Source organism: Callorhinus ursinus, unplaced genomic scaffold, assembly GCF_003265705.2.
Source record: "Callorhinus ursinus isolate GAN/ISIS: 27379988/994484 unplaced genomic scaffold, GSC_fseal_2.0 scaffold39, whole genome shotgun sequence".
Taxonomy (NCBI): Eukaryota; Metazoa; Chordata; class Mammalia; order Carnivora; family Otariidae; genus Callorhinus; species Callorhinus ursinus.
In genome coordinates, this window is record NW_027397101.1 from 478,596 (window position 1) to 499,534 (window position 20,939).

The 20,939-nt window shown below is 41.5% G+C and overlaps 1 protein-coding gene across 1 annotated transcript in view; it reads right to left on the bottom strand.

The window, feature by feature from the left end:
- Positions 1 to 20,939, bottom strand: part of RASEF (RAS and EF-hand domain containing) — an 85,646-nt gene that overhangs the window by 41,253 nt on the left and 23,454 nt on the right. Inside the window, exon 2 of the mRNA XM_025851656.2 lies at positions 2,520 to 2,666. Coding sequence (XP_025707441.1) covers positions 2,520 to 2,666 — 147 coding nt within the window. The remainder of the gene's footprint in view (positions 1 to 2,519; positions 2,667 to 20,939) is intronic.

The following is a 20,939-nucleotide window of genomic DNA, read 5'->3' on the forward strand; positions in this document are numbered from 1 at the left end:
AAAGCAGCCACGACGGGATTTGGAGGGTCAATGACACACTGCCAATAAAAAGTAGAGAATAGGACCTAAATAGAAGACCTCCTGTCTTCCGATTTGATGGCTTCTGAGACACCATCTTATCTCCTGCTTTCTACTTGCTGACTCCCTTGTAACAGTCTGTGCATGCATTACTTTAATTCCTATATAAAGTTCCAAATGAGTCCTGAGGGATGGGGAGAAGGCTCCAAAATAAAATTTTGAGTGACTTACTACTATTTTCCGCTTGTGTTTTCTTCATCCTTACCTGACAGCCTGCCCAAAGGGATGTCAACCTCGTTTGGAAAGTTAGCTATTTCTGGTTCATTTATAAGCACCTGCTATCTGAAATCTAGGAGTTACATATCTCCACAGCAAGTTTGTTTTGTTGGTCAACTCTGGGACTGTAAAATAGCCAAGTCCGTTCTCTCCCTATGACCATTTTTCCGACCGCTCCTTCGTGACATCCAGGACTGTTCCTGAATGTGTTCTTCCTGCCTTCCTCACTCCTGAACAATGGTTTTTTGTTTTGTTTTGTTTTGTTTTGTTTGGTAAGTCAGGGTAGTCTATGATGCCACCGTGTTTGCCCCAGCAACTCCTAACCCCCAGTGAAATGTCTGGTGCGAGGAAGACTGTCCACTCTAACCCAATCCAGACATTCGGACCATCCTTCAGGTGCAAGCACAGAGCGAAAAGCTAGAGACCCACCCCCATCCAAAATGCCAGGTGAGGGTGGATGGTCCTCCGCTAAGAACATAAGAGAACTTCACAGTCATCACGGAAGCACGTCAGCGAGATCTCTGACAGCTGGGACAGAGCCTGACTTTGGCTCCCACCCCGACCACAAAGCAGCAGGAAGGAGAAAAGCAGGGCACGGCTCAGTACAGATAACACACTCACTCCGCGGGGGTGCACAGCAGCTTGGCTGGTGATGAGAACATGAGGAATGCCATTCTTTTTTCCCTTGTGGGTTTACATGGTACTATCCTTAAAGGTCACATATATATGTGTGTGTGTGGGTGGGTGTGTGTGTATGGAAGTTTGTCTGTTTTAACAGGTATTCCTGGACACTTTAAAAACTCAACATGTGTGTCTGTGAATCAGCCCCAGTTTACAGAATTTGGAGTTCATAGGACCCTACTATCCTACTGAAAGCCCCTAGCAGACAAACTTGAAGGAAAATTTCAGAGTCGGGAACTGAAAATGTTCTTAAGAAACTCCCTGTGAATAGCTCCACTCTTGCATGACTCCAGAACTATAAAAAGTCCTATGAAGCATCGTTTTAAAACACTCCTATATTTTAATTCCCTTCACTTAAACTCCAAAAGGTTAACTAGATAATAGTCTGATCATCATTTGGAAGGAAAGAATAAAGAGAGGAGTACCCTCTCCTCCCCCCCCCTTGCAGATGGGGCGCATCCTATCAAAGGGGCCTTCACAAGTTCTGGGTAGAAACCAGCAGGATGCACCATTCAGAGATCTGGTGAAACAGATGGCAGCGAGAAGCATCTTTGGGGCAGAACAGCCGGGAATTACAGCAAACAAAACGCTCTCTTTCCCACTAATGCCAAAGGACTGTGGTCCTTCCAGGGAGCAAAAAGGCTGATGTTCAGACTGTAACACATGTAAACTCTTCCTCTGCACTGGGCTGCTGGTAAAGCCAGTAAGATATCGATGTGAACCAGCCATGGCTTATACAAACCGTATGACAGTACAGGTTTCAAGCTTTTTGGCTTCCAGTTCAGGCTGGGTGAGGAAGGCCAGAGACAGGAAGGCCCACCACTGAGCACCCACCATGTGGTTGGTCTGGTGCGGGGGTTTCCACCCAGCACATCATCTCCTGTGCCTCCACACCCTGAGAACGTGAATATTTACAGTCTCATTCTACAGATACAGAAACCTGCCCGAAGTCACACACCTGTCCGTCAGAAGGCCAGGCTTCAAGTACAGTCCTGTCCACCTCTCTGGAAAAGAAGTTTCCTGTATGTTTCAAGTGGCTGGATATAAGATAACAAACCTCTCTGAACTGTTCTGTAGGGAATCACTGGTCTTGAAAAGTTTATAGGATAGGATCACAGTGACCTACTGATGAACTGCTGGCTGCCCCTACAGAGTACTGCCCGACTCAGCTTTTTTCGTGCTGGTTCAGTTTAGGAAGCTCCAGATGCCCGAGGTTCAGGAAGTCCATCCACATCATAACATGATCGTGCAGTTCAGTCCACGTGCCACCTGGACACAGAGCCAGTTGAAGTAACCCACGTGCCACTGAGAAAGGAAGGGCTTCAGGCACCCGGGTGGCTCAGTCGGTTAAGCATCCAACTCTTGATTTCAGCTCAGGTCATGATCTCAGGGTCATCAGATCGAGCCCCGTGTTGGACTCCATGCTCGCATATGAGCCTGCTTAAGATTCTCTCTCCCTCTGTCCCTCCCCTCACCCCCACTCAGCTCACATTCTCTCTCTCTCTCTAAAAAAAAAAAAAGAAAGACAGGAAGGGCTTCAATACCTCTTCACCGCAATGGCCAGGTTTTCCATTTCTGTGCTCTGCAGTTTGATCTCGCGGATAAAGTTCCTTATAACATGTTCGTACGGCTGAATTAGTCTTGGCTCCACAAGGTTGATGTTTAGATACAAGGTACTAACTTGCTCTTTTCTGCCAAGAAAACAAAAACAAAAAAAACCCTAAAATTAAAAGCTAAATTAAACCAAGTAAAAAATAAAAAGGCAAATTTTCAGAATACTTTTAGGAATGAGACATATAAGAATGAAGAAAAGAGAAAACAATAATAGAAGGACCAGAAGCAGTCAGAGATGCTGTGGCATTATTCTCTGTATTATTTTTAAAATGTAACAGCAAGTTTATTTTTTCCCAGATTTATTGAGGCATTACTGATAAATAAAAACTGTATATATTTAGGTTTCCAAGTCATGATTTAGTGTTAGAAGATGTAGACTGGTGAGGGAAGAGAAATGCATAGGGAGGGATTGACAGGTAGGGGCATTCTTTGTTATTACTGTAGGATTTTTTTAAAAGAAAGGTAAATAGGGGGCATCTGGTTGGCTCAGTCAGTACAAGAGTTCCAGCTGCACTTTGGACATGGAGAGAAAGAAAAAGGAAGGAAGGAAGGAAGGAAGGAAGGAAGGAAGGAAGGAAGGAAGGAAGGAAGGAAGGAAGGAAGGAAGAAAGGAAAGAAAGAAAGAAAAAGAAAAGAGAAGAAAGAAAGGAGTAGAAATAGAAATAGAAATAGAAAATGAAAAAAGAAAGGTAATAAGATACACAGAAAAACATTAGGTAACCATTAAACTGATGAATAACATGTTCCACCAATCCCTAATAAGACATATTTCAGCCTTTGATCATAAGAGTGAATGTACCTATTATTTTATAGTCAAAAATTACTTCATATAAATTCACATTTATATGTGACAATCCTCATACTTGTCATTATTAACTTTTATTAAAAGACATATATTCCAGAGTCGTTTCAAAAGAAAAACTGGGCAGCTCAGCTCCTGGAGGACAAAGGTGTGAGTCAGTGGGGTTAGCAGTACTACCGACTCAAGGTCAGTGGCTGACACGCTAAGTGTACAGACAGGAGACTCTGTGAAGACATGGGAAGGTAGCCATCGAAAAGCCAAGGAGACAGGCCTCATTAAGAACCAACTCCGCGGGTGCCTTGACCTGAGACTTCTGGCCTCAGAACTGTATGAAAATAAATTTCAGTTGTTTAAGCCACCAGTCTGGTATTTGTTACTAGAAATTCCTAGGCAGCCACAGCAAACAATAAAAGGCCCAACGTCCCAGAGTGACTGAGTGACAGAGCTGAGATTCCACCCCACTCTGATGTCACAGACCACATGATCCGCCATAACATTATTTTGCTTCCCAATTGTGTTAAAGCATCTGAACCGTGGCAGAAGAAATGGGATTCAAAATTAATTCACAGAACTATGAAACACTGCAAAATGTGAGGTATATATTAACCTAGAGGCTTAGTTAGGCATGGCCTCAAGGTGTGTCCATGAGCTATAAACTCCCCCAGGTTTGCGCTTAAAAATAAACTGCTCAGTCTGTGCAGAGGCCAATTATGATTGAAAAGAACTGCTCAAGTGAAATATTATTAATAAAGCTGCAGGATTAAGTCACTTTATTTGATATAAGATGCAGGAAGTGGCCACCATCCTTCCCATCAGAGCTGAGTACAAACACTAGTCACAATAGTGAGCCGTATTTACTAGAGCAATAAACAAAACAAAACAAAACTACTCTTAGATTGTCCCATGCAACTTCAATGCATAACAGGATCATTAATTTCTTTGCCTTTCGTCAGTTACTGATCACCAGCAGGATACAAAACATAAAAACTTTCTCCTTTACAGGAACCTGCCTGTCAGAGATGGCCATTAAGATACTGTCACCTAGAGTCCTTGCTTATTGGCCAACAGCACAATAAAATGCTCACAAGTAGAGATCAGCAGCTTTCCTGACTTTCTGCAAATTTCAAAAATAAGAAAGAAACAATGATTTGTAAATTTTTTTGCTGGTCTTGACATTATAAAGAATTTCAGAAATGGTTTACAGTGAAATATACAAACAGATCAATTATGGAAAATATCTGCATTAGCAGAAAATATGTGATATGGTTAACCACTGTGCTACAGGCTAGCTGAATAGTCATCTATCCTGCCTCTTATTACAGGGCACACAGGGAGAAATGACTTCCAGGAACTGCAGGCAGGAAGACTAGAGTCATGTGACTAGTTCTGGTCAATGGAACAGGAACAGAAATGCTGTGTTGGCCACTTCCACGCTTGTCCCCAAAAATCCTTTGTAAGATCCTCGGCTTCTATTCATTCGTATTCTCCCTCTCTCTGTCTCTCTCTTTCTCTGTCTCTCTCTCTCTCTCAGCATCTCTCCCTCCAACCCCCTTCCCTCTCTCTCTTCCTGCTCCTTCCCTACCTCCCTCCATCTCTCCTTCCTCATCTCCACACCTGAAGTGAAGAACTCCAATATGGCGAAGCCATGGGATAGAATGCGCTTGGCTTCCTGAATCACCACACTGAGCCTAACTGCTCAGCAGGGCCGCCTGACCACTTCAATCTGAATGACACACAAGAAAAATGTTTGTATTTTGTAAAGCCACTAGGACTTGGAACTTTGTTACAGTCAGTTTGAACATAAAAGGTTGGCATAAAGTTTCCTATTTTTTTTTTATTATCCTCATCCAGATTAAATTACTTCCTCATCTTTTTCCTTGATAGCTTTATATTAACTATGTAAAAGTTTCTGCGACCAGGGTGTCTTTAGCACCACCACCCACTCTCTCTCAACAGAACAAAAGACTACTGCGAAACATCATATACTGAGGCAGACACTTATTAAGCACCTTACATATGTAGTCCAGGCAGTGATCCACCAGTTACATGTACTATTCACTTAATCCTCATAGCAACTCTATAAAGAAGTTATCACCAGTATCCTGTTTACCAAAGAGGAAACTGAGGCAGAGATAGCTAAGTACTGTCCTGGTAGCAGAGCCAGGATTCCAACTCAGACTATCTGGCTCCAGAGTCCAGCTGCCCATGGAAGAACTAGCTCTTCGGGCCAAAAGTAAATGCTGAACTGGTCTTTAGGGGCCCCAAGGGTGTGTCTCCATTTAAGAAAACTTAACATATCAAGATTTTTTAAAAATTGCTTTGGAGGAGGCTATGCATTATTGCTGCAAGGACTGTCCACATTATAAAGAGTCTCCCTTAAAGAATGAAGGCATGATGAAGATTAAAATGAGACAATCTTATAAAATTTGGTTTACTTAAAGCTATTTCGGGAAAGCACAGTTGTAGACAATAAGGCCCCCTCCCACCTTCCCCGGCCCCCATATGCCTGTGTGCTTCATTTGGTCTGGTTCTGTGAAACTAGAGAACCATCTGGCTTATGCCGAGAGACAGCCAACAGAACACACTTGGCAATTCTGACATCTGATGGAGAAAACAAAACAAAAATTTAAAAAACCTTACTGTAACAAGAGATAATACCTGGCCCTTCTCTGTGAGCTTTAAAGGCTGCACCCTGCCCGGGAAGCTAAACACATGTGGATTCTTCAGCTCAACAGACTTGGTGCCAAGACAATCTTTGTTCTGCTCCTAAGAGTGCCACAGTCACTGGCCTCCCCCGGAGTCCTTGCTCCCCCCATCAAATGTTAAGTAAACAGAGAATGCACAACGCCACAGACAAGCTCTGTTTCCTTCTGGCTTGACCCCAGGTGGCATATGTGAGGACTGAGAATGATGCCCGGTGGTGACAAGTCCTGAAGCACTCTTAATTCCTTGAGTCTGGGGCCTCACCTCATGCAGTTACACTTGGATTCACAAGTACCACGTAAACCTGCTTACAGATGCACTTGACAAATGTTCAGTGAAAATTAAGGGTCAAGCCATAGGCTTTAGTCAGCCAAGACAAAACACAGTATCTACCCTTGTGTGCCAAGAGAGCCCCTAACACTAAAAATAATCTCATTTATGTCTGAAGGAAAAGAGATAGAATGAAAGGCAGAGAAAGATATCAGAGAAATGCAGATCAAAGAAAAACACGCCCTGAATTACCAACCAACTTCAGATGTTTAAATCCTGAGCCTATGCATCTTATTTGATAAATTACAAGATGATTTGTTAAAAAAAAAAAAAAAAAGACAGTGGTGGTGGGTAATTACTGATGTTTTAAAATGGTCCCTGGGACATAAGCATTTTACATCACAAATATTCCCACTGAAGCTGAAAGGGCTATTACATGAACTTAAAAGAAAAACAGGTCCACTTAGGATGTGTACAAATTATAAGAGTCACACATTTTCACAGGATTAACACTTTACTTAGAGGAGCACAGAAATACTGGGATAGTTTTGGTCTTGAGAATGCTTGGACACCTCTGCTCCAAGGACACTTCTGGGAAATAGTCAAGCACAGACACACACTCCACACTAAGGAACATGGCGACCCAGTAAGATCATTAGGAAAACCGTCTCTTAGATCCCAAGTCTCGCTGCATTAAGCCTTAAATGGGGGGCTAACCTAGTCATTCAAACAGATCTAAAACCCAAGACAGTTTTCTAAGAACAAAAGCTAACAGTATAAAGTAGCAATGTCCGCATCATCCTACACTAGGGTCTGGCATAAGAAAATTGACATTATGACCCTAACATCTGAGTACAGGAAATTAAAACATCCATGCCATCCAAGGCATGGATGCTAGATACTGGAAGTAAAATGCTAAGAAACAGACTGGGTTCCTTCCCCCATTAGACCTGCCATGAAGATTAAGTACAAGATATTCTGGCAGCATAGACAGGGGAACATGACCAGCACTTGGGGGATAGCCTAAGGGATGAGTAGATGTCACCTAGGCAGCGAGTGGGAAAAGGGTGAAGGAATGGTGGCCTGTCCCAGGCTGAAGGGGCAGCAGGTAAGGCAGCTGCTCCTGTAACCAGAAGAAGCTGGTGGGGCTGGAGAGCTGGGAGTAGGGGAGGCGGCAGCAGCATCAGATGTGGATGTGGGGTGAGAAGTTAGCAGGAGCCAAAAGGCACAGCAAAGACACAGGAGGAGACAGTTATCGAGAGGGAGGGAAGCCACTGGTATGGTTAAATGGAAGCAATGACATGACCAAGTTTGCATCTTAACTACTCCCATCTTCATAAAGTTTTGGCTGAAGCAGAAAAATAAGCACAGGATTTTGAAACAAGTCTGTGGAGATAAAGGTAAATCTAAGTCCAATGTCATTTAATCCAGAAATGTACAACTTCAGAAGTTTTCATGAACTTCGACTTTCCTTTGCTACAGAATGTATAAAATTATAGACAATTTGAATCTGATTGTACAAACAGATCACCTGAACAGAGTAGAGAGCCCATAAAGAGACCCACCTGAATACAGTCAACAGATACCTGACAATGGAGCAAAGATAATACAGGAGCAAAGATAGTCTTTTCAACAAATGCTGCTGGAACAACTGGGCTTTCTCTTGCAAAAGAACAAATATAGACACAGAACTTACACCATTCACCGAAATGAAGTCAAAATGGATCACAGACCTAAACATAAATGCAAAACTATAAAACTTCTAGAAGATAAGGAGAAAACTTAGATGACCATGAGTATGGCAGCAACTCCTTAGATAAAACACCAAAGGCATAATCCATGAGAAAAAGAATTGATAAGCTAGACTTCACTAAAATTAAAAACTGCTCTATGAAAGACAGTGCCAGGGCGCCTTGGTGGCTCAGTTGTTAAGCTTCTGCCTCCGGCTCAGGTCATGATCCCAGGGTCCTGGGATCGAGCCTCGCATCAGGCTCCCTGCTCGGCAGAGAGCCTGCTTCTCCCTCTCCCACTCCCCCTGCCTGTGTTCCCTCTCTCGCTGTGTCTCTCTCTGTCAAATAAATAAATAAAATCTTAAAAAAAAATAAGTGCCAAGAAAATGAGAAGATAAGCCACAGACTGGAGGTTATCTGTATGTATGATGTATCTGTAAAAGACACATCTGATAATGTTCTGTCATATAAAAATATACCCCCAGAAACCCTTAAAACTCAACAATAAGAAAACAAACAACCTGATTTAAAAACTGGGTCAAAGACCTTAACAGACACTTCACCAAAGAAGATATACAGATGACAAATAAGCATATGAAAAAATGCTCCACATCATATGGCATCAGGGAAATGCCAATTAAAACAATGAGATAGCACCATAATACACCTATAAGAATGGCCAAAACCCAGAACACTGACAACATCAAATGCTGGTGAGGATGTGGAGCAACAGGAACTCTCATTCATTGCTGGCAGGAAGGCAAAATCGTAATCATTTGGGAGGATAGTGTGACAGTTTCTTAGACCAAACATACTCTTAACCATACAATCCAGCAATCAATGCTTCTTGGTATTTATCCAAAGAAGTTGAAAACTTATGTCTACACAAAAACAGGCACTTTGGTCATAACTGCCAAAACTGGGAAGCAACCAAGATGTTCTTCAGTAGGGGAGTGGAAAAACTATGGTACACCCAGGCAAGGAAATACTAACCAACACTTGAAAAAAATGAGCTACCAAGCCATGAGAAGATATAGAGGAACTTTAAATGTGTATTACTATGCAAAAGCATCCAATCTGAAAAGATTATATACTACACAATTCCAACTCTCTGACATTCTGGAAAAGGCAAAACTTGGAGATAGTAAAGAGATCAGTGGTTGTCAGGGATTGGAGGGGAGAGGGTAAGGATGAATAGGTGGAACACAGGATTTTTAGGGCAATGAAAATACTCTAAGATGATATAATAATGGGTCTATGTCACCATTACCTTTGCCCAAACCCATATAATGTACATGAGTGAACCCTAATGTAAAATGAGGAATTTGGGTGGTTATAACGTGTACATATAGGTTCATTATTTGTAACAAATGTACCATTCTGATAGGGGTTTGCTGGTAATGGGGAAGGTTGTGCAGGTGTGGGGGCAGGGGATACATGGGAAATCTCTGTACCTTCTTAATTCTTCTATAAACCTAAAACTGCTTTTTTTAAAAAAAATCTGATAGTTTATTTCTCTTTTGGGGTAAGAAAAATGGATATATGCCTACTCAGGTGACACCAGCTGATCTTCCTAGAAGCCGTGAGCCAACTGCACGGTCATTTGGTAAGTGGAAAGCCTTACCCTTTTACCCCCACACAAGTTAGAGAAAAGTTACCGACTTCAAAACATACTTTTATTACATAGTACACATACTTTCAGAACAAACCCCAACTAACTGGAAAATAAATTCCAACAACCAAATCTAGCTCTGCTCCTAGAATAGGATGGCATTAGCTCCCTTTGTGAAGTCCGCCTCTTTCTTTCCAGACACGGTGCGTGGTGTGTGCCCAGTAACCACCTGCCGCCTCTAACTGGAAGTGATTCCGGTCTGTGTTCTCACAAAAGCTCTCGCTCTTCATTAACTCAGTCACAAAGTGATTATCTGACTCTCCCTTCTAGAGAAAACAATGGTCTCTTCAACTTGGTTCTACCATCCCACAAACGGAAAGACAAGCCAGTCCAGTGGCCTGGGCCTTCCTTGGCTCTGCTTTCCGCTCCTTGATCAGAAGATGATCCAGCCCAGGTGTTCAACCACCAGTGCCTCATCCAGGGCCCCTTGCCCAAATACATCTCCCACAGGTAAAATTCCTTCAGAATTCTCATTGCCCTGAGAAGTATTTTACTTCCCTAAGTACTGAGATGGGTAGCATTCCCACCAAGATTTTAAAATGGAAACTCCCTGGGAGATGATTCAAAGTCTAGAAACATTTCAAATTGCAAACTGCTTCCTATTTGAAATCACTGACATTTAGTGACTGGGAGTTTGCCAATGGAGGGAGGAAGACAAAAACAGCAAGAGGCACTGTGCTAAAGGTTTGGGGAGGGCACACTCTGCACAGCTGAGGGCTGCTTGAGTGAATAGCGCATGGGGGAAGTGTAATGGTCTGGCTAAATCAAATGCTTGCTTACCACAGCCTGGCTTTGCAACCCAGGGCAAAACACTTAGCCTCCTGAGCTTCAGTTTCCTCAGACATAAAGTGTGGAGAGTGATGGAACCTACCACATGACATGAGGATTCACCCAGACTGAAGCACACACAACAATACCAGGCACACTGTAGGGAATCGATAAATGTTCGCCATTATTATGATCCGTTATTGTTCTTGACTCCTCTACCCCAATGTGTTAGAAGTAGGTGTTTATCTCCTGTGTACCTCTGGGGTGTGTTTTGGGGAAAAGGGCAAAAGGGAAAAAGTAGCGTGGTGTGGAAACTTCATGGAGAGACTTCACCTCTGTTGTCTTACGGGTGTCAGTGCAGGGGAAACCGAGAAATGAAAATTGGGTCATGCCTGAGGTCAGTCTGCGGAGCTCACAATCCAGAGGTGTGATAGCATGGTTTATAAGAAATATATATTTGGTCATTCAGATGACCAAAAAAATACATTTCTTAGATAGATTTGGTCTTTATCCATAATTCCTGAAAACCTTCAAAGCCATAAAGGTGAAAAGGAAATCTTTTTATTAATGAAGGTGGCTAGTTGCCAAGAGGACCAACCCTGTGATTAAAGGGTTGAAATTTTCAATCCCACCCACCCCACACCCTGACCTCCAGGGAGGGGACAAGGGCTGGAGGTGGAATCAGCCAATGGCCAACAACTTAGTTTACCATGACTACGTTGTGAACCCTCCATATAAAACCCAAGAGAACATCTTTTTGGTCCTTTGGGGAGAGTTTGCATGCTTACCAGAACACTTCCAGGTGTCACCGAGCCAGCCCCCAAGCTCCATGAGGACAGAAACACCTTAGGCCGGGACCTCATCCTATGTATCTCTTCATGTGGCTATTGATTCATACTCTGTCGTACCCTTTAATAAACTGGTAAATATAAGTAGATGTGTCCCTGAGTTCTGTGAGTCTCTCTGTGAATTAACTTAAGGAGGAGGCTGTTGGAACCTCCAATCAGTCGGAAGCACAGGTAACAGCCTGGGGCTTGTGACTGGCAACTGAAGTGGGGGATGGGGGCAGTCTTGTAGGACTGAACCCTTAACCTATGGAATCTGATGCTATCTCCAAGTCGATAGTGTCAAAATTGAGTTGAATTCTTGAACACCTTGCTGGTGTCCAAGGACTGCTTGGTTTGGGGGTGGGGGGTGGGCTCATCCCCACCCAATGTGGAATTGGGTCCAAGCACTCCAAAAGAAGGGGTCAGTAAAAGTCTTCTGTAAAGCACTAGTCAGAAAATATAATTTCTGTTGCAAATACTCAACACTACCACTGTAGCATGAAAACAGACATAGAAAACACACAAATGAATGAGCTTAACTGTGCTCCAATCAAACTTTATTTACACAAACAGGCCGAGGGCCAAATGGGCCCTCCGTGGATCCCTGTTCTAGTCTGTGAACATAAGGAAGGCCCTTAGCACAGTAATGAGGATGCAGCAATGCAGGCCTAGCCTTCTATACACAAGGAAACAGGCCTTTGGTCCTAAATGCATATCAACTTATTTTTATATACAGACACCACACTGTCAGTGTGCTCTCTATGTGTACACATATATGTGAGAATATGTACCTCTCTACTGAAGAGTACTGACAATGCACATTCATGCTCCCAGTATTTCTCTTCTATCAATTTACCTGGAGTCAAGTTAAATTACCTGGCATAATCTAGTAATGTTAGCACAAGTCGGTATATTTTCACAGAAAATTTCTATTTTGGTAAGAAAGGTAGGAAATTGGGAGGAAAATAAAAGAGTGCCACATCAGTTCCTGTACAAAATTTTCCTTTCGATGACATCTGTCACCGGGTTACCTGGGACAATCTCATGCTATTGTCCTGTATTTTGTCCACTTTGACTTAAGAAAATGAAAATTCTGGATAAATGCTCATCAAAAAGCTACATTAACAGTAGGTAACTGTTACATGTCTTTCTCTGATTGAATTATTTCGCTCAGCATAACACTCTCCAGTTCCATCCACGTCATTGCAAATGGCAAGATTTCATTCCTTTTGATGGGTGCGTAATATTCCATTGTATATACATATATACACCACATCTTCTTTATCTATTCATCTATCGATGGACATCTTGGCTCTTTCCACAGTTTGGCTATTGTGGACATTGCTGCTACAAACATCGGGGTGCACATACCCCTTCCAATCCCTACATTTGTATCTTTGGGGTAAATATCCAGTAGTGCAATTGCTGGATCATATGGTAGCTCTATTTTCAACTTTTTGAAGAACCTCCATACTGTTTTCCAGAGTGGCTGCACCAGCTTGCATTCCCACCAACAGCCTGGTGATGGGTATTAAAAAGGGCATGTCTGCATGGAGCACTGGATGTTATACGCAAATAATCAATCATGGAACACTACATCAAAAACTAATGGATGTAATGTATGGTGATTAACATAACATAATAATAAAAAAAACAGTAGGTAACTGTTACTGAACTCTGTACTAACTATACATGAAAGTTATTAACAGCTGCATTACAATAAGCCAAGGGGAGTTGGTGGATCTGCACCTTTTACCTCCAGCTTTTACTCACCCAGGAGTGTATGACACATCCTTGCAGTGGTGAGACTTCCCATGAACACATGGCTAAATGGGAAGACAATCAGTGATAAACCCAGCTCTCCTTTCCTGACCCTTTTCAGACACAGCATAATGAGGCCTTTCCTTTCAGGAGCCAGGAATAGAATACTCACCGATAAAACAAATTAGGCTCGGATAAGAGAAGCTGGAGACAGATAACTCTGCAGGTCTCAGAGGATGGGGGAGAAAGTCTGGGGATGACTGCCCTGCTGGCCGCCTGGGCAACCAGCCCGCTGTGCCACTACCCTGCCAGGCAGCCGTTTGACCAAATCAAAGGGAAACTGGGAAATCAGAGGCACAGGGTACATAAAGTGGGTACAGAAACAGAAGTCGGACCAGCCTGCCACACAACAATAGATAGTAACCGGAATGCTCTTGCTACTGGAATTTAACCATGTTGGTAAGTACAATTTAAACGTATAACTAGTTATTTTATTGAATGGAAATGCTTTAATATTTTGCAATAAACCCTTCTGGCAACCATGACCTTAAGGAACAACAAAGGTGCATGCTTAATAAAAAAATTAAGTACCAAATTTCCCTCTACAAGAACGATGGTGATAAATGTGTAAATTGCTCAAAATGTTTGTCAAATGTCACTGCCGAGAGGAGCCCAGGGACACATGATACCTGAATGGAATGTGGTATCCTGGATGGGATGCTAGAACACAAAAAGGACATTAGGGGAAAATTGAGGAAATATTAATAAACTATGGACTTAAATTAACAATAATGTACCAATATCACTTCACTGATTGTGACAAGTGTATGGCACCAATACAAGATGCTAATCATGGGGGAAGGTGGGTACACGTTATAAGGGAACTCTGTATTATCTTCACAATTTTTCTGTAAATGTAAAACTATTCCAAATGAAATACGTTTTGTGGTTTGTTTTTTTTTTTAAGTTTGTCAACATTTAGCCTCCACCATGGTGGACCAGAGTGATACCATTAACCACACGAAAACCAGATGAAAACAAGTCTCCTGAAAAAGCATCAGCATCTACATCTTTTAGGAAAACTGTTCGGGGTCTACGATGTCACTCATGCAGCTGCAGAATGAGAGCATGTAAAGTAGGACCTTTCCCTCCCATCAAAGGACTGTGCTTCTATATTGATTCTGTGCATTTTCATTTCCAAGTTTTCTTATACAAATACACATGGTGAAGTGACAGGTGCTTATGTACCTCCATTAGCCGAAAAACAACTTTGCAGAGGTAAGTGAGGCCAGTTTGATATCATTCTGATCAATGCTTCAGAAAGAAAATCAGTTGAGTTAATTCTAATAATGGTTTGTTTTTTTTTTCCATCCACATCATGGCATCATAGTAAAGTTTTTGGAGGTTCATTCTATTGAAGGTAAAACTTCTGAACTTATTACAAATGTCACTATAAATTTTGTGAAATATAAAAGTAAAGCACTGTAGTTAAAAATTATAATTTTTACTAAATTAAGCCATCTATGAAGTAGAAATACATGTGGAACTGGGGCGGGTGCATTTGATGGCATCCAGGCAGGCTTTGATATTCTACCAACTGAAAGAGAAGCTGTTGCTATCAGAATTTCAAATATATTCACACATATAATTACAGCATCTAAACATTTTTGTGGTGATTACTTTTTTTCTCTGTGGCTTCTCACATTCAGGCTTTGGAAACATTTGAACCTTTGAAGAACTACTTAGCAAATCGTCCTCTGTTTGTTGTAAACCTGCCCCCTAAGTTGGCATTGCATTTCATTCAGAATCTGTTGGAAAACTTTTATCAAATTAGTCAACGATGGGAGCTGTAAAGCTGTCTTCGGCTTTTGAAGCTGTTAGCAGATTGGAATTAATTGAAAAATAAGCCTTGAAAACAGGAAGGCACTGATGAACTAAACAGATGAAATGAGAGCTCAAATGTTGCACAAATTCAATCCCAAAATTCTGTAATTATGATTTGGAATATCTCAACCTCCTATTTTTACTTGATTAAATTTATACTCTGTACCAAAATGAAATGAAATTGAAAAGGCCTACAATTCTGAAGCATCTTAGTATGGGAAAACATTCCTAACAGTCATAAATGGAGACAAACTTATCTGACAGGTCTTGTCTTGTAAAACTTAAGAAACCTGCCAAAGTGTTTGTCAAAGAAAGCACTTTGAAGGGAGGCAGAAAACATAGACCTTGTGACCATCAAGGGCGGAAATATTTACATATGTCAACAGCTACACTTCTTAATACCAAAACTAAATAAAATTGAGAACATCCTCCATTTATCAGAATTTGTTCTAAGCTTATTGCTGAGTTTTCTTTATGATTGTATGTCAGCACTTGGACAGAGAATGTTTTCTCCGTTAAAAACATGGTGACCTGCAGAGAAGAGTTAATTGCTGATGTCAATAATTTCAAATTTAATCATCGTAATCTTCTAAAGAACGTCACAAGCAATTTCATGGGGTGGAAAAAGCATAAAAGACCACAATGAAAAAAGACATATTCTTCAAGAAAGTACTACAAGTAGAGATAAGAAACTGATTAAAATACTTAAATATTTTCCAAAAGTAACTATTCCACTTATACAATTTTTTTAATCTCCACACAGTTGGTAGAAAGATTTTCTTATCCTTAATATATATTAAATGTGTATGTATTTTAGAAATAACTTTATTTTTAAAACTTTTTTGTTAAAACTATGTCAGGACCACACGTAAAATAAAAGCATAATTTGTCAGACAATAAAATAATATTCCAATAAAGTTACATAATTTTAAGTATATTGACATTGTTCAGATCAAATATGTCACGGGAAACACCTTCACCCCCTCCTGGGTGAAGTATATTTTGATATTGATCAAAATCACAACCTTTTTTTTTTAAGATTTTATTTATTTATTTGACAGAGAGAGACACAGCAAGAGAGGGAACACAAGCAGGGGAAGTGGGAGAGGGAGAAGCAGGCTTCCCGCAAAGCAGGGAGCCCAATGAGGGGCTCGATCCCAGGACCCTGAGATCACGACCTGAGCCGAAGGCAGACGCTTAATGACTGAGCCACCCAGACACCCCCAAAATCACAACCTTCTGTATTTCCTGTCTACAAACCAAACCCTGCACATCAGTCAAGACTCTCCCCAAAGCTGCCTCCTCCATGAAGCCTGCTCTGACTGTTCCAAATATAAGAAATCTTCCCCTTCAAATCTCCTGCCACACTTAATCTGAAGCCCTGTGGACTGAGTTTTCTGCGGATGCTTACCTTTCCAGTTACCCTATCAGCCTCCATTTCCCTTGCAGCACCAGAGATCTGACCCAACGCAGATCCTGCATTAATGAATGAAGGAGGCCAGAGCCTGGAGGACTCAGTGGGAGCTGAAGCAGAGAGGGTAGAGTTCTGTGCTGGATCTGAGGCTGGCCAAGGAAGGCTGTAGTAAGGAGGGAGCAGATGAACTTTGTTGGTCACAGGGTCGAGGACGAGACTAACTGTGGGAAATTGGACTGCCACGCTGAGAAGAGCCAATTCCCTCTGAACACTGAGAAAGCAGGGCATTCCAGAAAACACATTGAGCTCTACAGGAAAGAGCATACACTTCCTCTCAACAGTGAGGTTGCTTAAATCAGAGCTCCAGCTGAATGGCTGAACTAATGTTGTGAATCCTGAATATATTTCCTCAATAATAAACAAGGATGCATTTGTAACAGAGGAATATGTACATTTAAGTTTCTAAACATTATGTTACACATGCGAGTCCTCAAAACACAAATTAAATCGCAGGATTTTACATAGATCAACACAGATTTAAAATATCATGTTACCCACCACCAGCCTCTATAAAAGATAAGGATTTGCCTGTCTTTTTAAAAAATCTCCAGGGGCACCTGGGTGGCTCAGTCGTTAAGCATCTGCCTTCGGCTCAGGTCATGATCCCAGGGTCCTGGGATCCAGCCCCGCATCGGGCTCCCTGCTCGGCGGGAAGCCTGCTTCTCCCTCTCCCACTCGCCCTGCTTGTGTTCCCTCTCTAGCTGTCTCTCCCTCTCTGTCAAATAAATAAAAAATCTTAAAAAATAATAATAAAATAAAAAATATAAAAATAAAAAATCTCCAAAAGACTTCTTAATATCCTACAGAATCATGAGTACCACTAAAGAGCACATTTTTCTCTCCTAAAATTAGCATATTCTGGGATATAAGTGCGACCTACCTGTTCACTCTGCAGCAAACTTATTTCTTGAGTTCGTATTTAATAGATACTGAAAAAACCTACTACTGATTATTGATTGGTTGGCATTTAATGCTAAATTATTACAGGTATCACAAAAAGATAACTGTTTGGTGCCTAGGCTGCAGTCACATTTTCTTCAACAGTTAAATTTGACCTTACGCTGCAGTATGGATGATACGGTCATAGGTCGTACACAGCTTGCCCGTGGCTTTCTTAGAAACCTCTCTTGAGGGTTATAAGAGTTTGCTCTGAGAGATCATGTAATTAAACGAGAAAGTTTTTTCTACGGCGTCCTCAAACTATCTTAAATTAAAACTATTTGTACACACGGTAGTGTTTGTTGAGTTACTGCACAAAAAGCATATCAAAGAATTTTTTAATGTACTTTTTTTAAAGAATCACTGATTTTTACCTACCTCCCTTCCTACCCGACCATCAAACATAAAGATAAATCAATGGCTTTCCACTCTCTCTGTTTTACTTAGCAATGGATCAAAAAGCCCAAACTAAAGTCAAATTAGCTCTAGAGATTTCCTTATAAATTTTCTTGAACACTTTAAAGTAAAATGTTGTTGACATCATTAATTCGACATTTCAACAGTTAAGACCTTCTGAGACCCTGGTCTCATTCAGTGGTGCCTGGAGCATATTTTCCACAAGGTAGAAGCTTCCTGAAATACACTTCACTGCTCATCAACTGTCCACTTCATTGCTTTCCCAGCATCTAGCAGGTAAGTTTAATTACCTTTTCATTTGATTTTCTCAACAACCGAAGGGTGATTTTCTGGAATGTGATTTAAGAAAAAGAAGGGAGCCAAAAATCCTATTAAAATCTGACTTTTTCACTTTATACCAGGATCAATTGTCCTGAAAACTAATCCACTTTTGAGTTCCCAGAGCTGCAGCCCACTAAAAGAGCAAACAACCTTCAGATTTGCAAACATCATCTCCTGAAGGAATCTGACCTCAACCCCTCAGGAGAGCTGAGAAAAGAAAAACTGGTCTCTTAATTGAGTCATCAACTTAACTCACCGGTTCATCAGATTAAAAAAAAGCAATTTCAGTGAGCTGTGTATTTACATTTACCTCAGTTTATATTTTTCATCCCAAACCTTTACTCTTCCCTGGCTTGCTGTTCCAGTTCCCTGTGGCATGAGCTGCCCTCCGCTCTTATCTGTGTGGATAACATCCCCTCCGGGCAGTACAACTGGCCCAAAAGCCACTAGACAAAATGGAAATAAATGTTGAAGAGTTGCTTTCAATCCAAGTACTAAAGAAGGAGCTATCATAGAGTTATTATAATAATCCATTTGAGTGGACAGGGAGAACCCACAAAGCTACAGTATCTGTTTACCTCCATGAATAGTTTTTGTAGCATTTCCCCAAGACTCATAAAAAAGAGCATTACAAATAATTTCACTGACCATCTGTTGGGCTGGGAGCCCATGACACAGGTGCAAGCCCACACCTTGCCAGACTCTCATGGGTTCATCCAAGCATAAGCCCACGCCCGCTCATGGCTAGACACCTACTTCTCACATGTATTCATAATAATGTAAATAAATGTTCGTGCTTATCTAAATGGTGTAATTTCTACAAAGATAATTTAGAACTATCATGTCTACCTTGAGGAACTTTCAAAATGAACAGAGGGGGAAAGGAATTAACATAGGAATAAAAATTAGCAAGACTGCAAAAAATAATGATAATTCAAAATGGCAGCAGCACCCCAGCCACCTAAAACTTGGGGATCTGGCACGAAGAAGAATCCAAAAGAAGGTTAAAAGCCAGGAAAGAATGAAAACCAGCCTCTGAGACACCCCTGCTCAGTACAGGAATAACCAGCATTAAAACAGGGGTTTGAAAACGTCATTCTAATATATGTGATCATGTGCTTTCTGAATCTTTAGCAGACGAAGGTACCCAAGAAGGAAGGAAGAACTGACAATAATGGAGTGTAACCTCCCAGATTGACAGCAAGAACAGAAAACGTATACAGGAACTCAAAAAGATAAGCTGAATGACCATCTCCACAAATCCTGGGGATATTGCTCTTCTACAGCCCAGGATGAAAGCTTCACGATGATGACCCTGAGTTAGCAAGGAAATCTTAAATTATTTTGAAGTTATTAAAAGCAATGCATTGTATGTATCCATACGCTTACCAAAAGACATGTGACAGACTGCTCATTACAGCGGTAACAGCCACAAAGCAGAAATTTCCCAAATGACCATTAGTAATAATTGTCGTATCTTCACACAGAGGTATACCCTACAGCAATGGAAATGACCGATGTACAACTCCAAGCTCATGAACATACAGTTGAGGACAGGAGGGTAAATACACTGTTTGAGCCCCTGTATGTAAGTTTAAAAAAAAAAAAAAACAGGCAAAGGATAACGACTAAACTGCAGGTGAGGGCAACAGGGATCAGAAGGGAGCACTGAGGATTTCTGCAAATGTGGTAAAACGTTCTGTTTCTTGATCTGCATGCCAATTATGGGGGTGTTCCATCGGGGAAGATTCAGCAAGGTGTGTGCACTTAAGCTCTGTGCACTATGCTGTATGCCTGTCTGTCTTTGAAGAATACATTCACAAAATACACCATATCCTCGGTGAAGTATCAATTACTTATCTTCGGGGTCAATTCAGTCATGAATGCTTCAAAACTCAGATTTCAGGCAACCAGAGGCAACCCAAGGCAGAATTCTGGAGTATGTGAAGTTCATCTTTTCTACCTTCTACCTCTTCAACATGCTCTTTCTGGGTCTCTTCTATCTCTTTATAAGCAACTCCCAACCCAATGTGGTCACATCCCATACTCATTTCTCATTTCCCTGGCGGACTTAAATACACGCACAAATCACCCAGGGACCTTGTTAAAATGCAGGTCCTTCCACCGGTTTATGGTGGGGCTCAGAAGTCCACAGTTCTAGAACCACTACCAGGTGCTGCCAATGCTGAGGTCTGAGGCCCCTGAGTAGCAATGCCTGAGAAAAGATGGGATTTAAAAGCAGTGTCTGCTGAATTCTTAGGAACTGAAAAATGCCTCGTCCTAGGAATATGAGCATGGAACCATTGGCTTTCTTATGGCTGAATTTTAGAACCTCTATCTGGTAGAACATGCCCGGGCTTCCCTATGCCTCTCAAATTGCATCCCTGTTACCAAATACCAACTCAGAGACCAAAACTAGTAGTTGGAGACAATAGAGTAAAAACGTGTCCCTACTCTAAGGAATTTCCTACTGTTTCTCATTAAAACTTCAGCCTTTGGGCTTCCTGGCATAATTTCTTTCCAACAGCATTTGCAGGAGGGAATGTGGGGAAGAGGGAGAAGAAGGAGAAGGAAGAAAGAAGTGAGCAAGCACGCGGATGGTTTGCTTGAGCAAGGGCAGCAGCATGGAATGTTGGCATGGCTTGCCACAGGGCGAAGGCTGCTTCAAATCCAAAATGCCTCTTTCGTCAGCTGCTCAGTTCAGACTTAGAGATACTGTGATAAAGAGTGGGACTGCAGGGTAAGGATGGAGGGGTAGAGATGAACTTGAAAAATAAGCCCA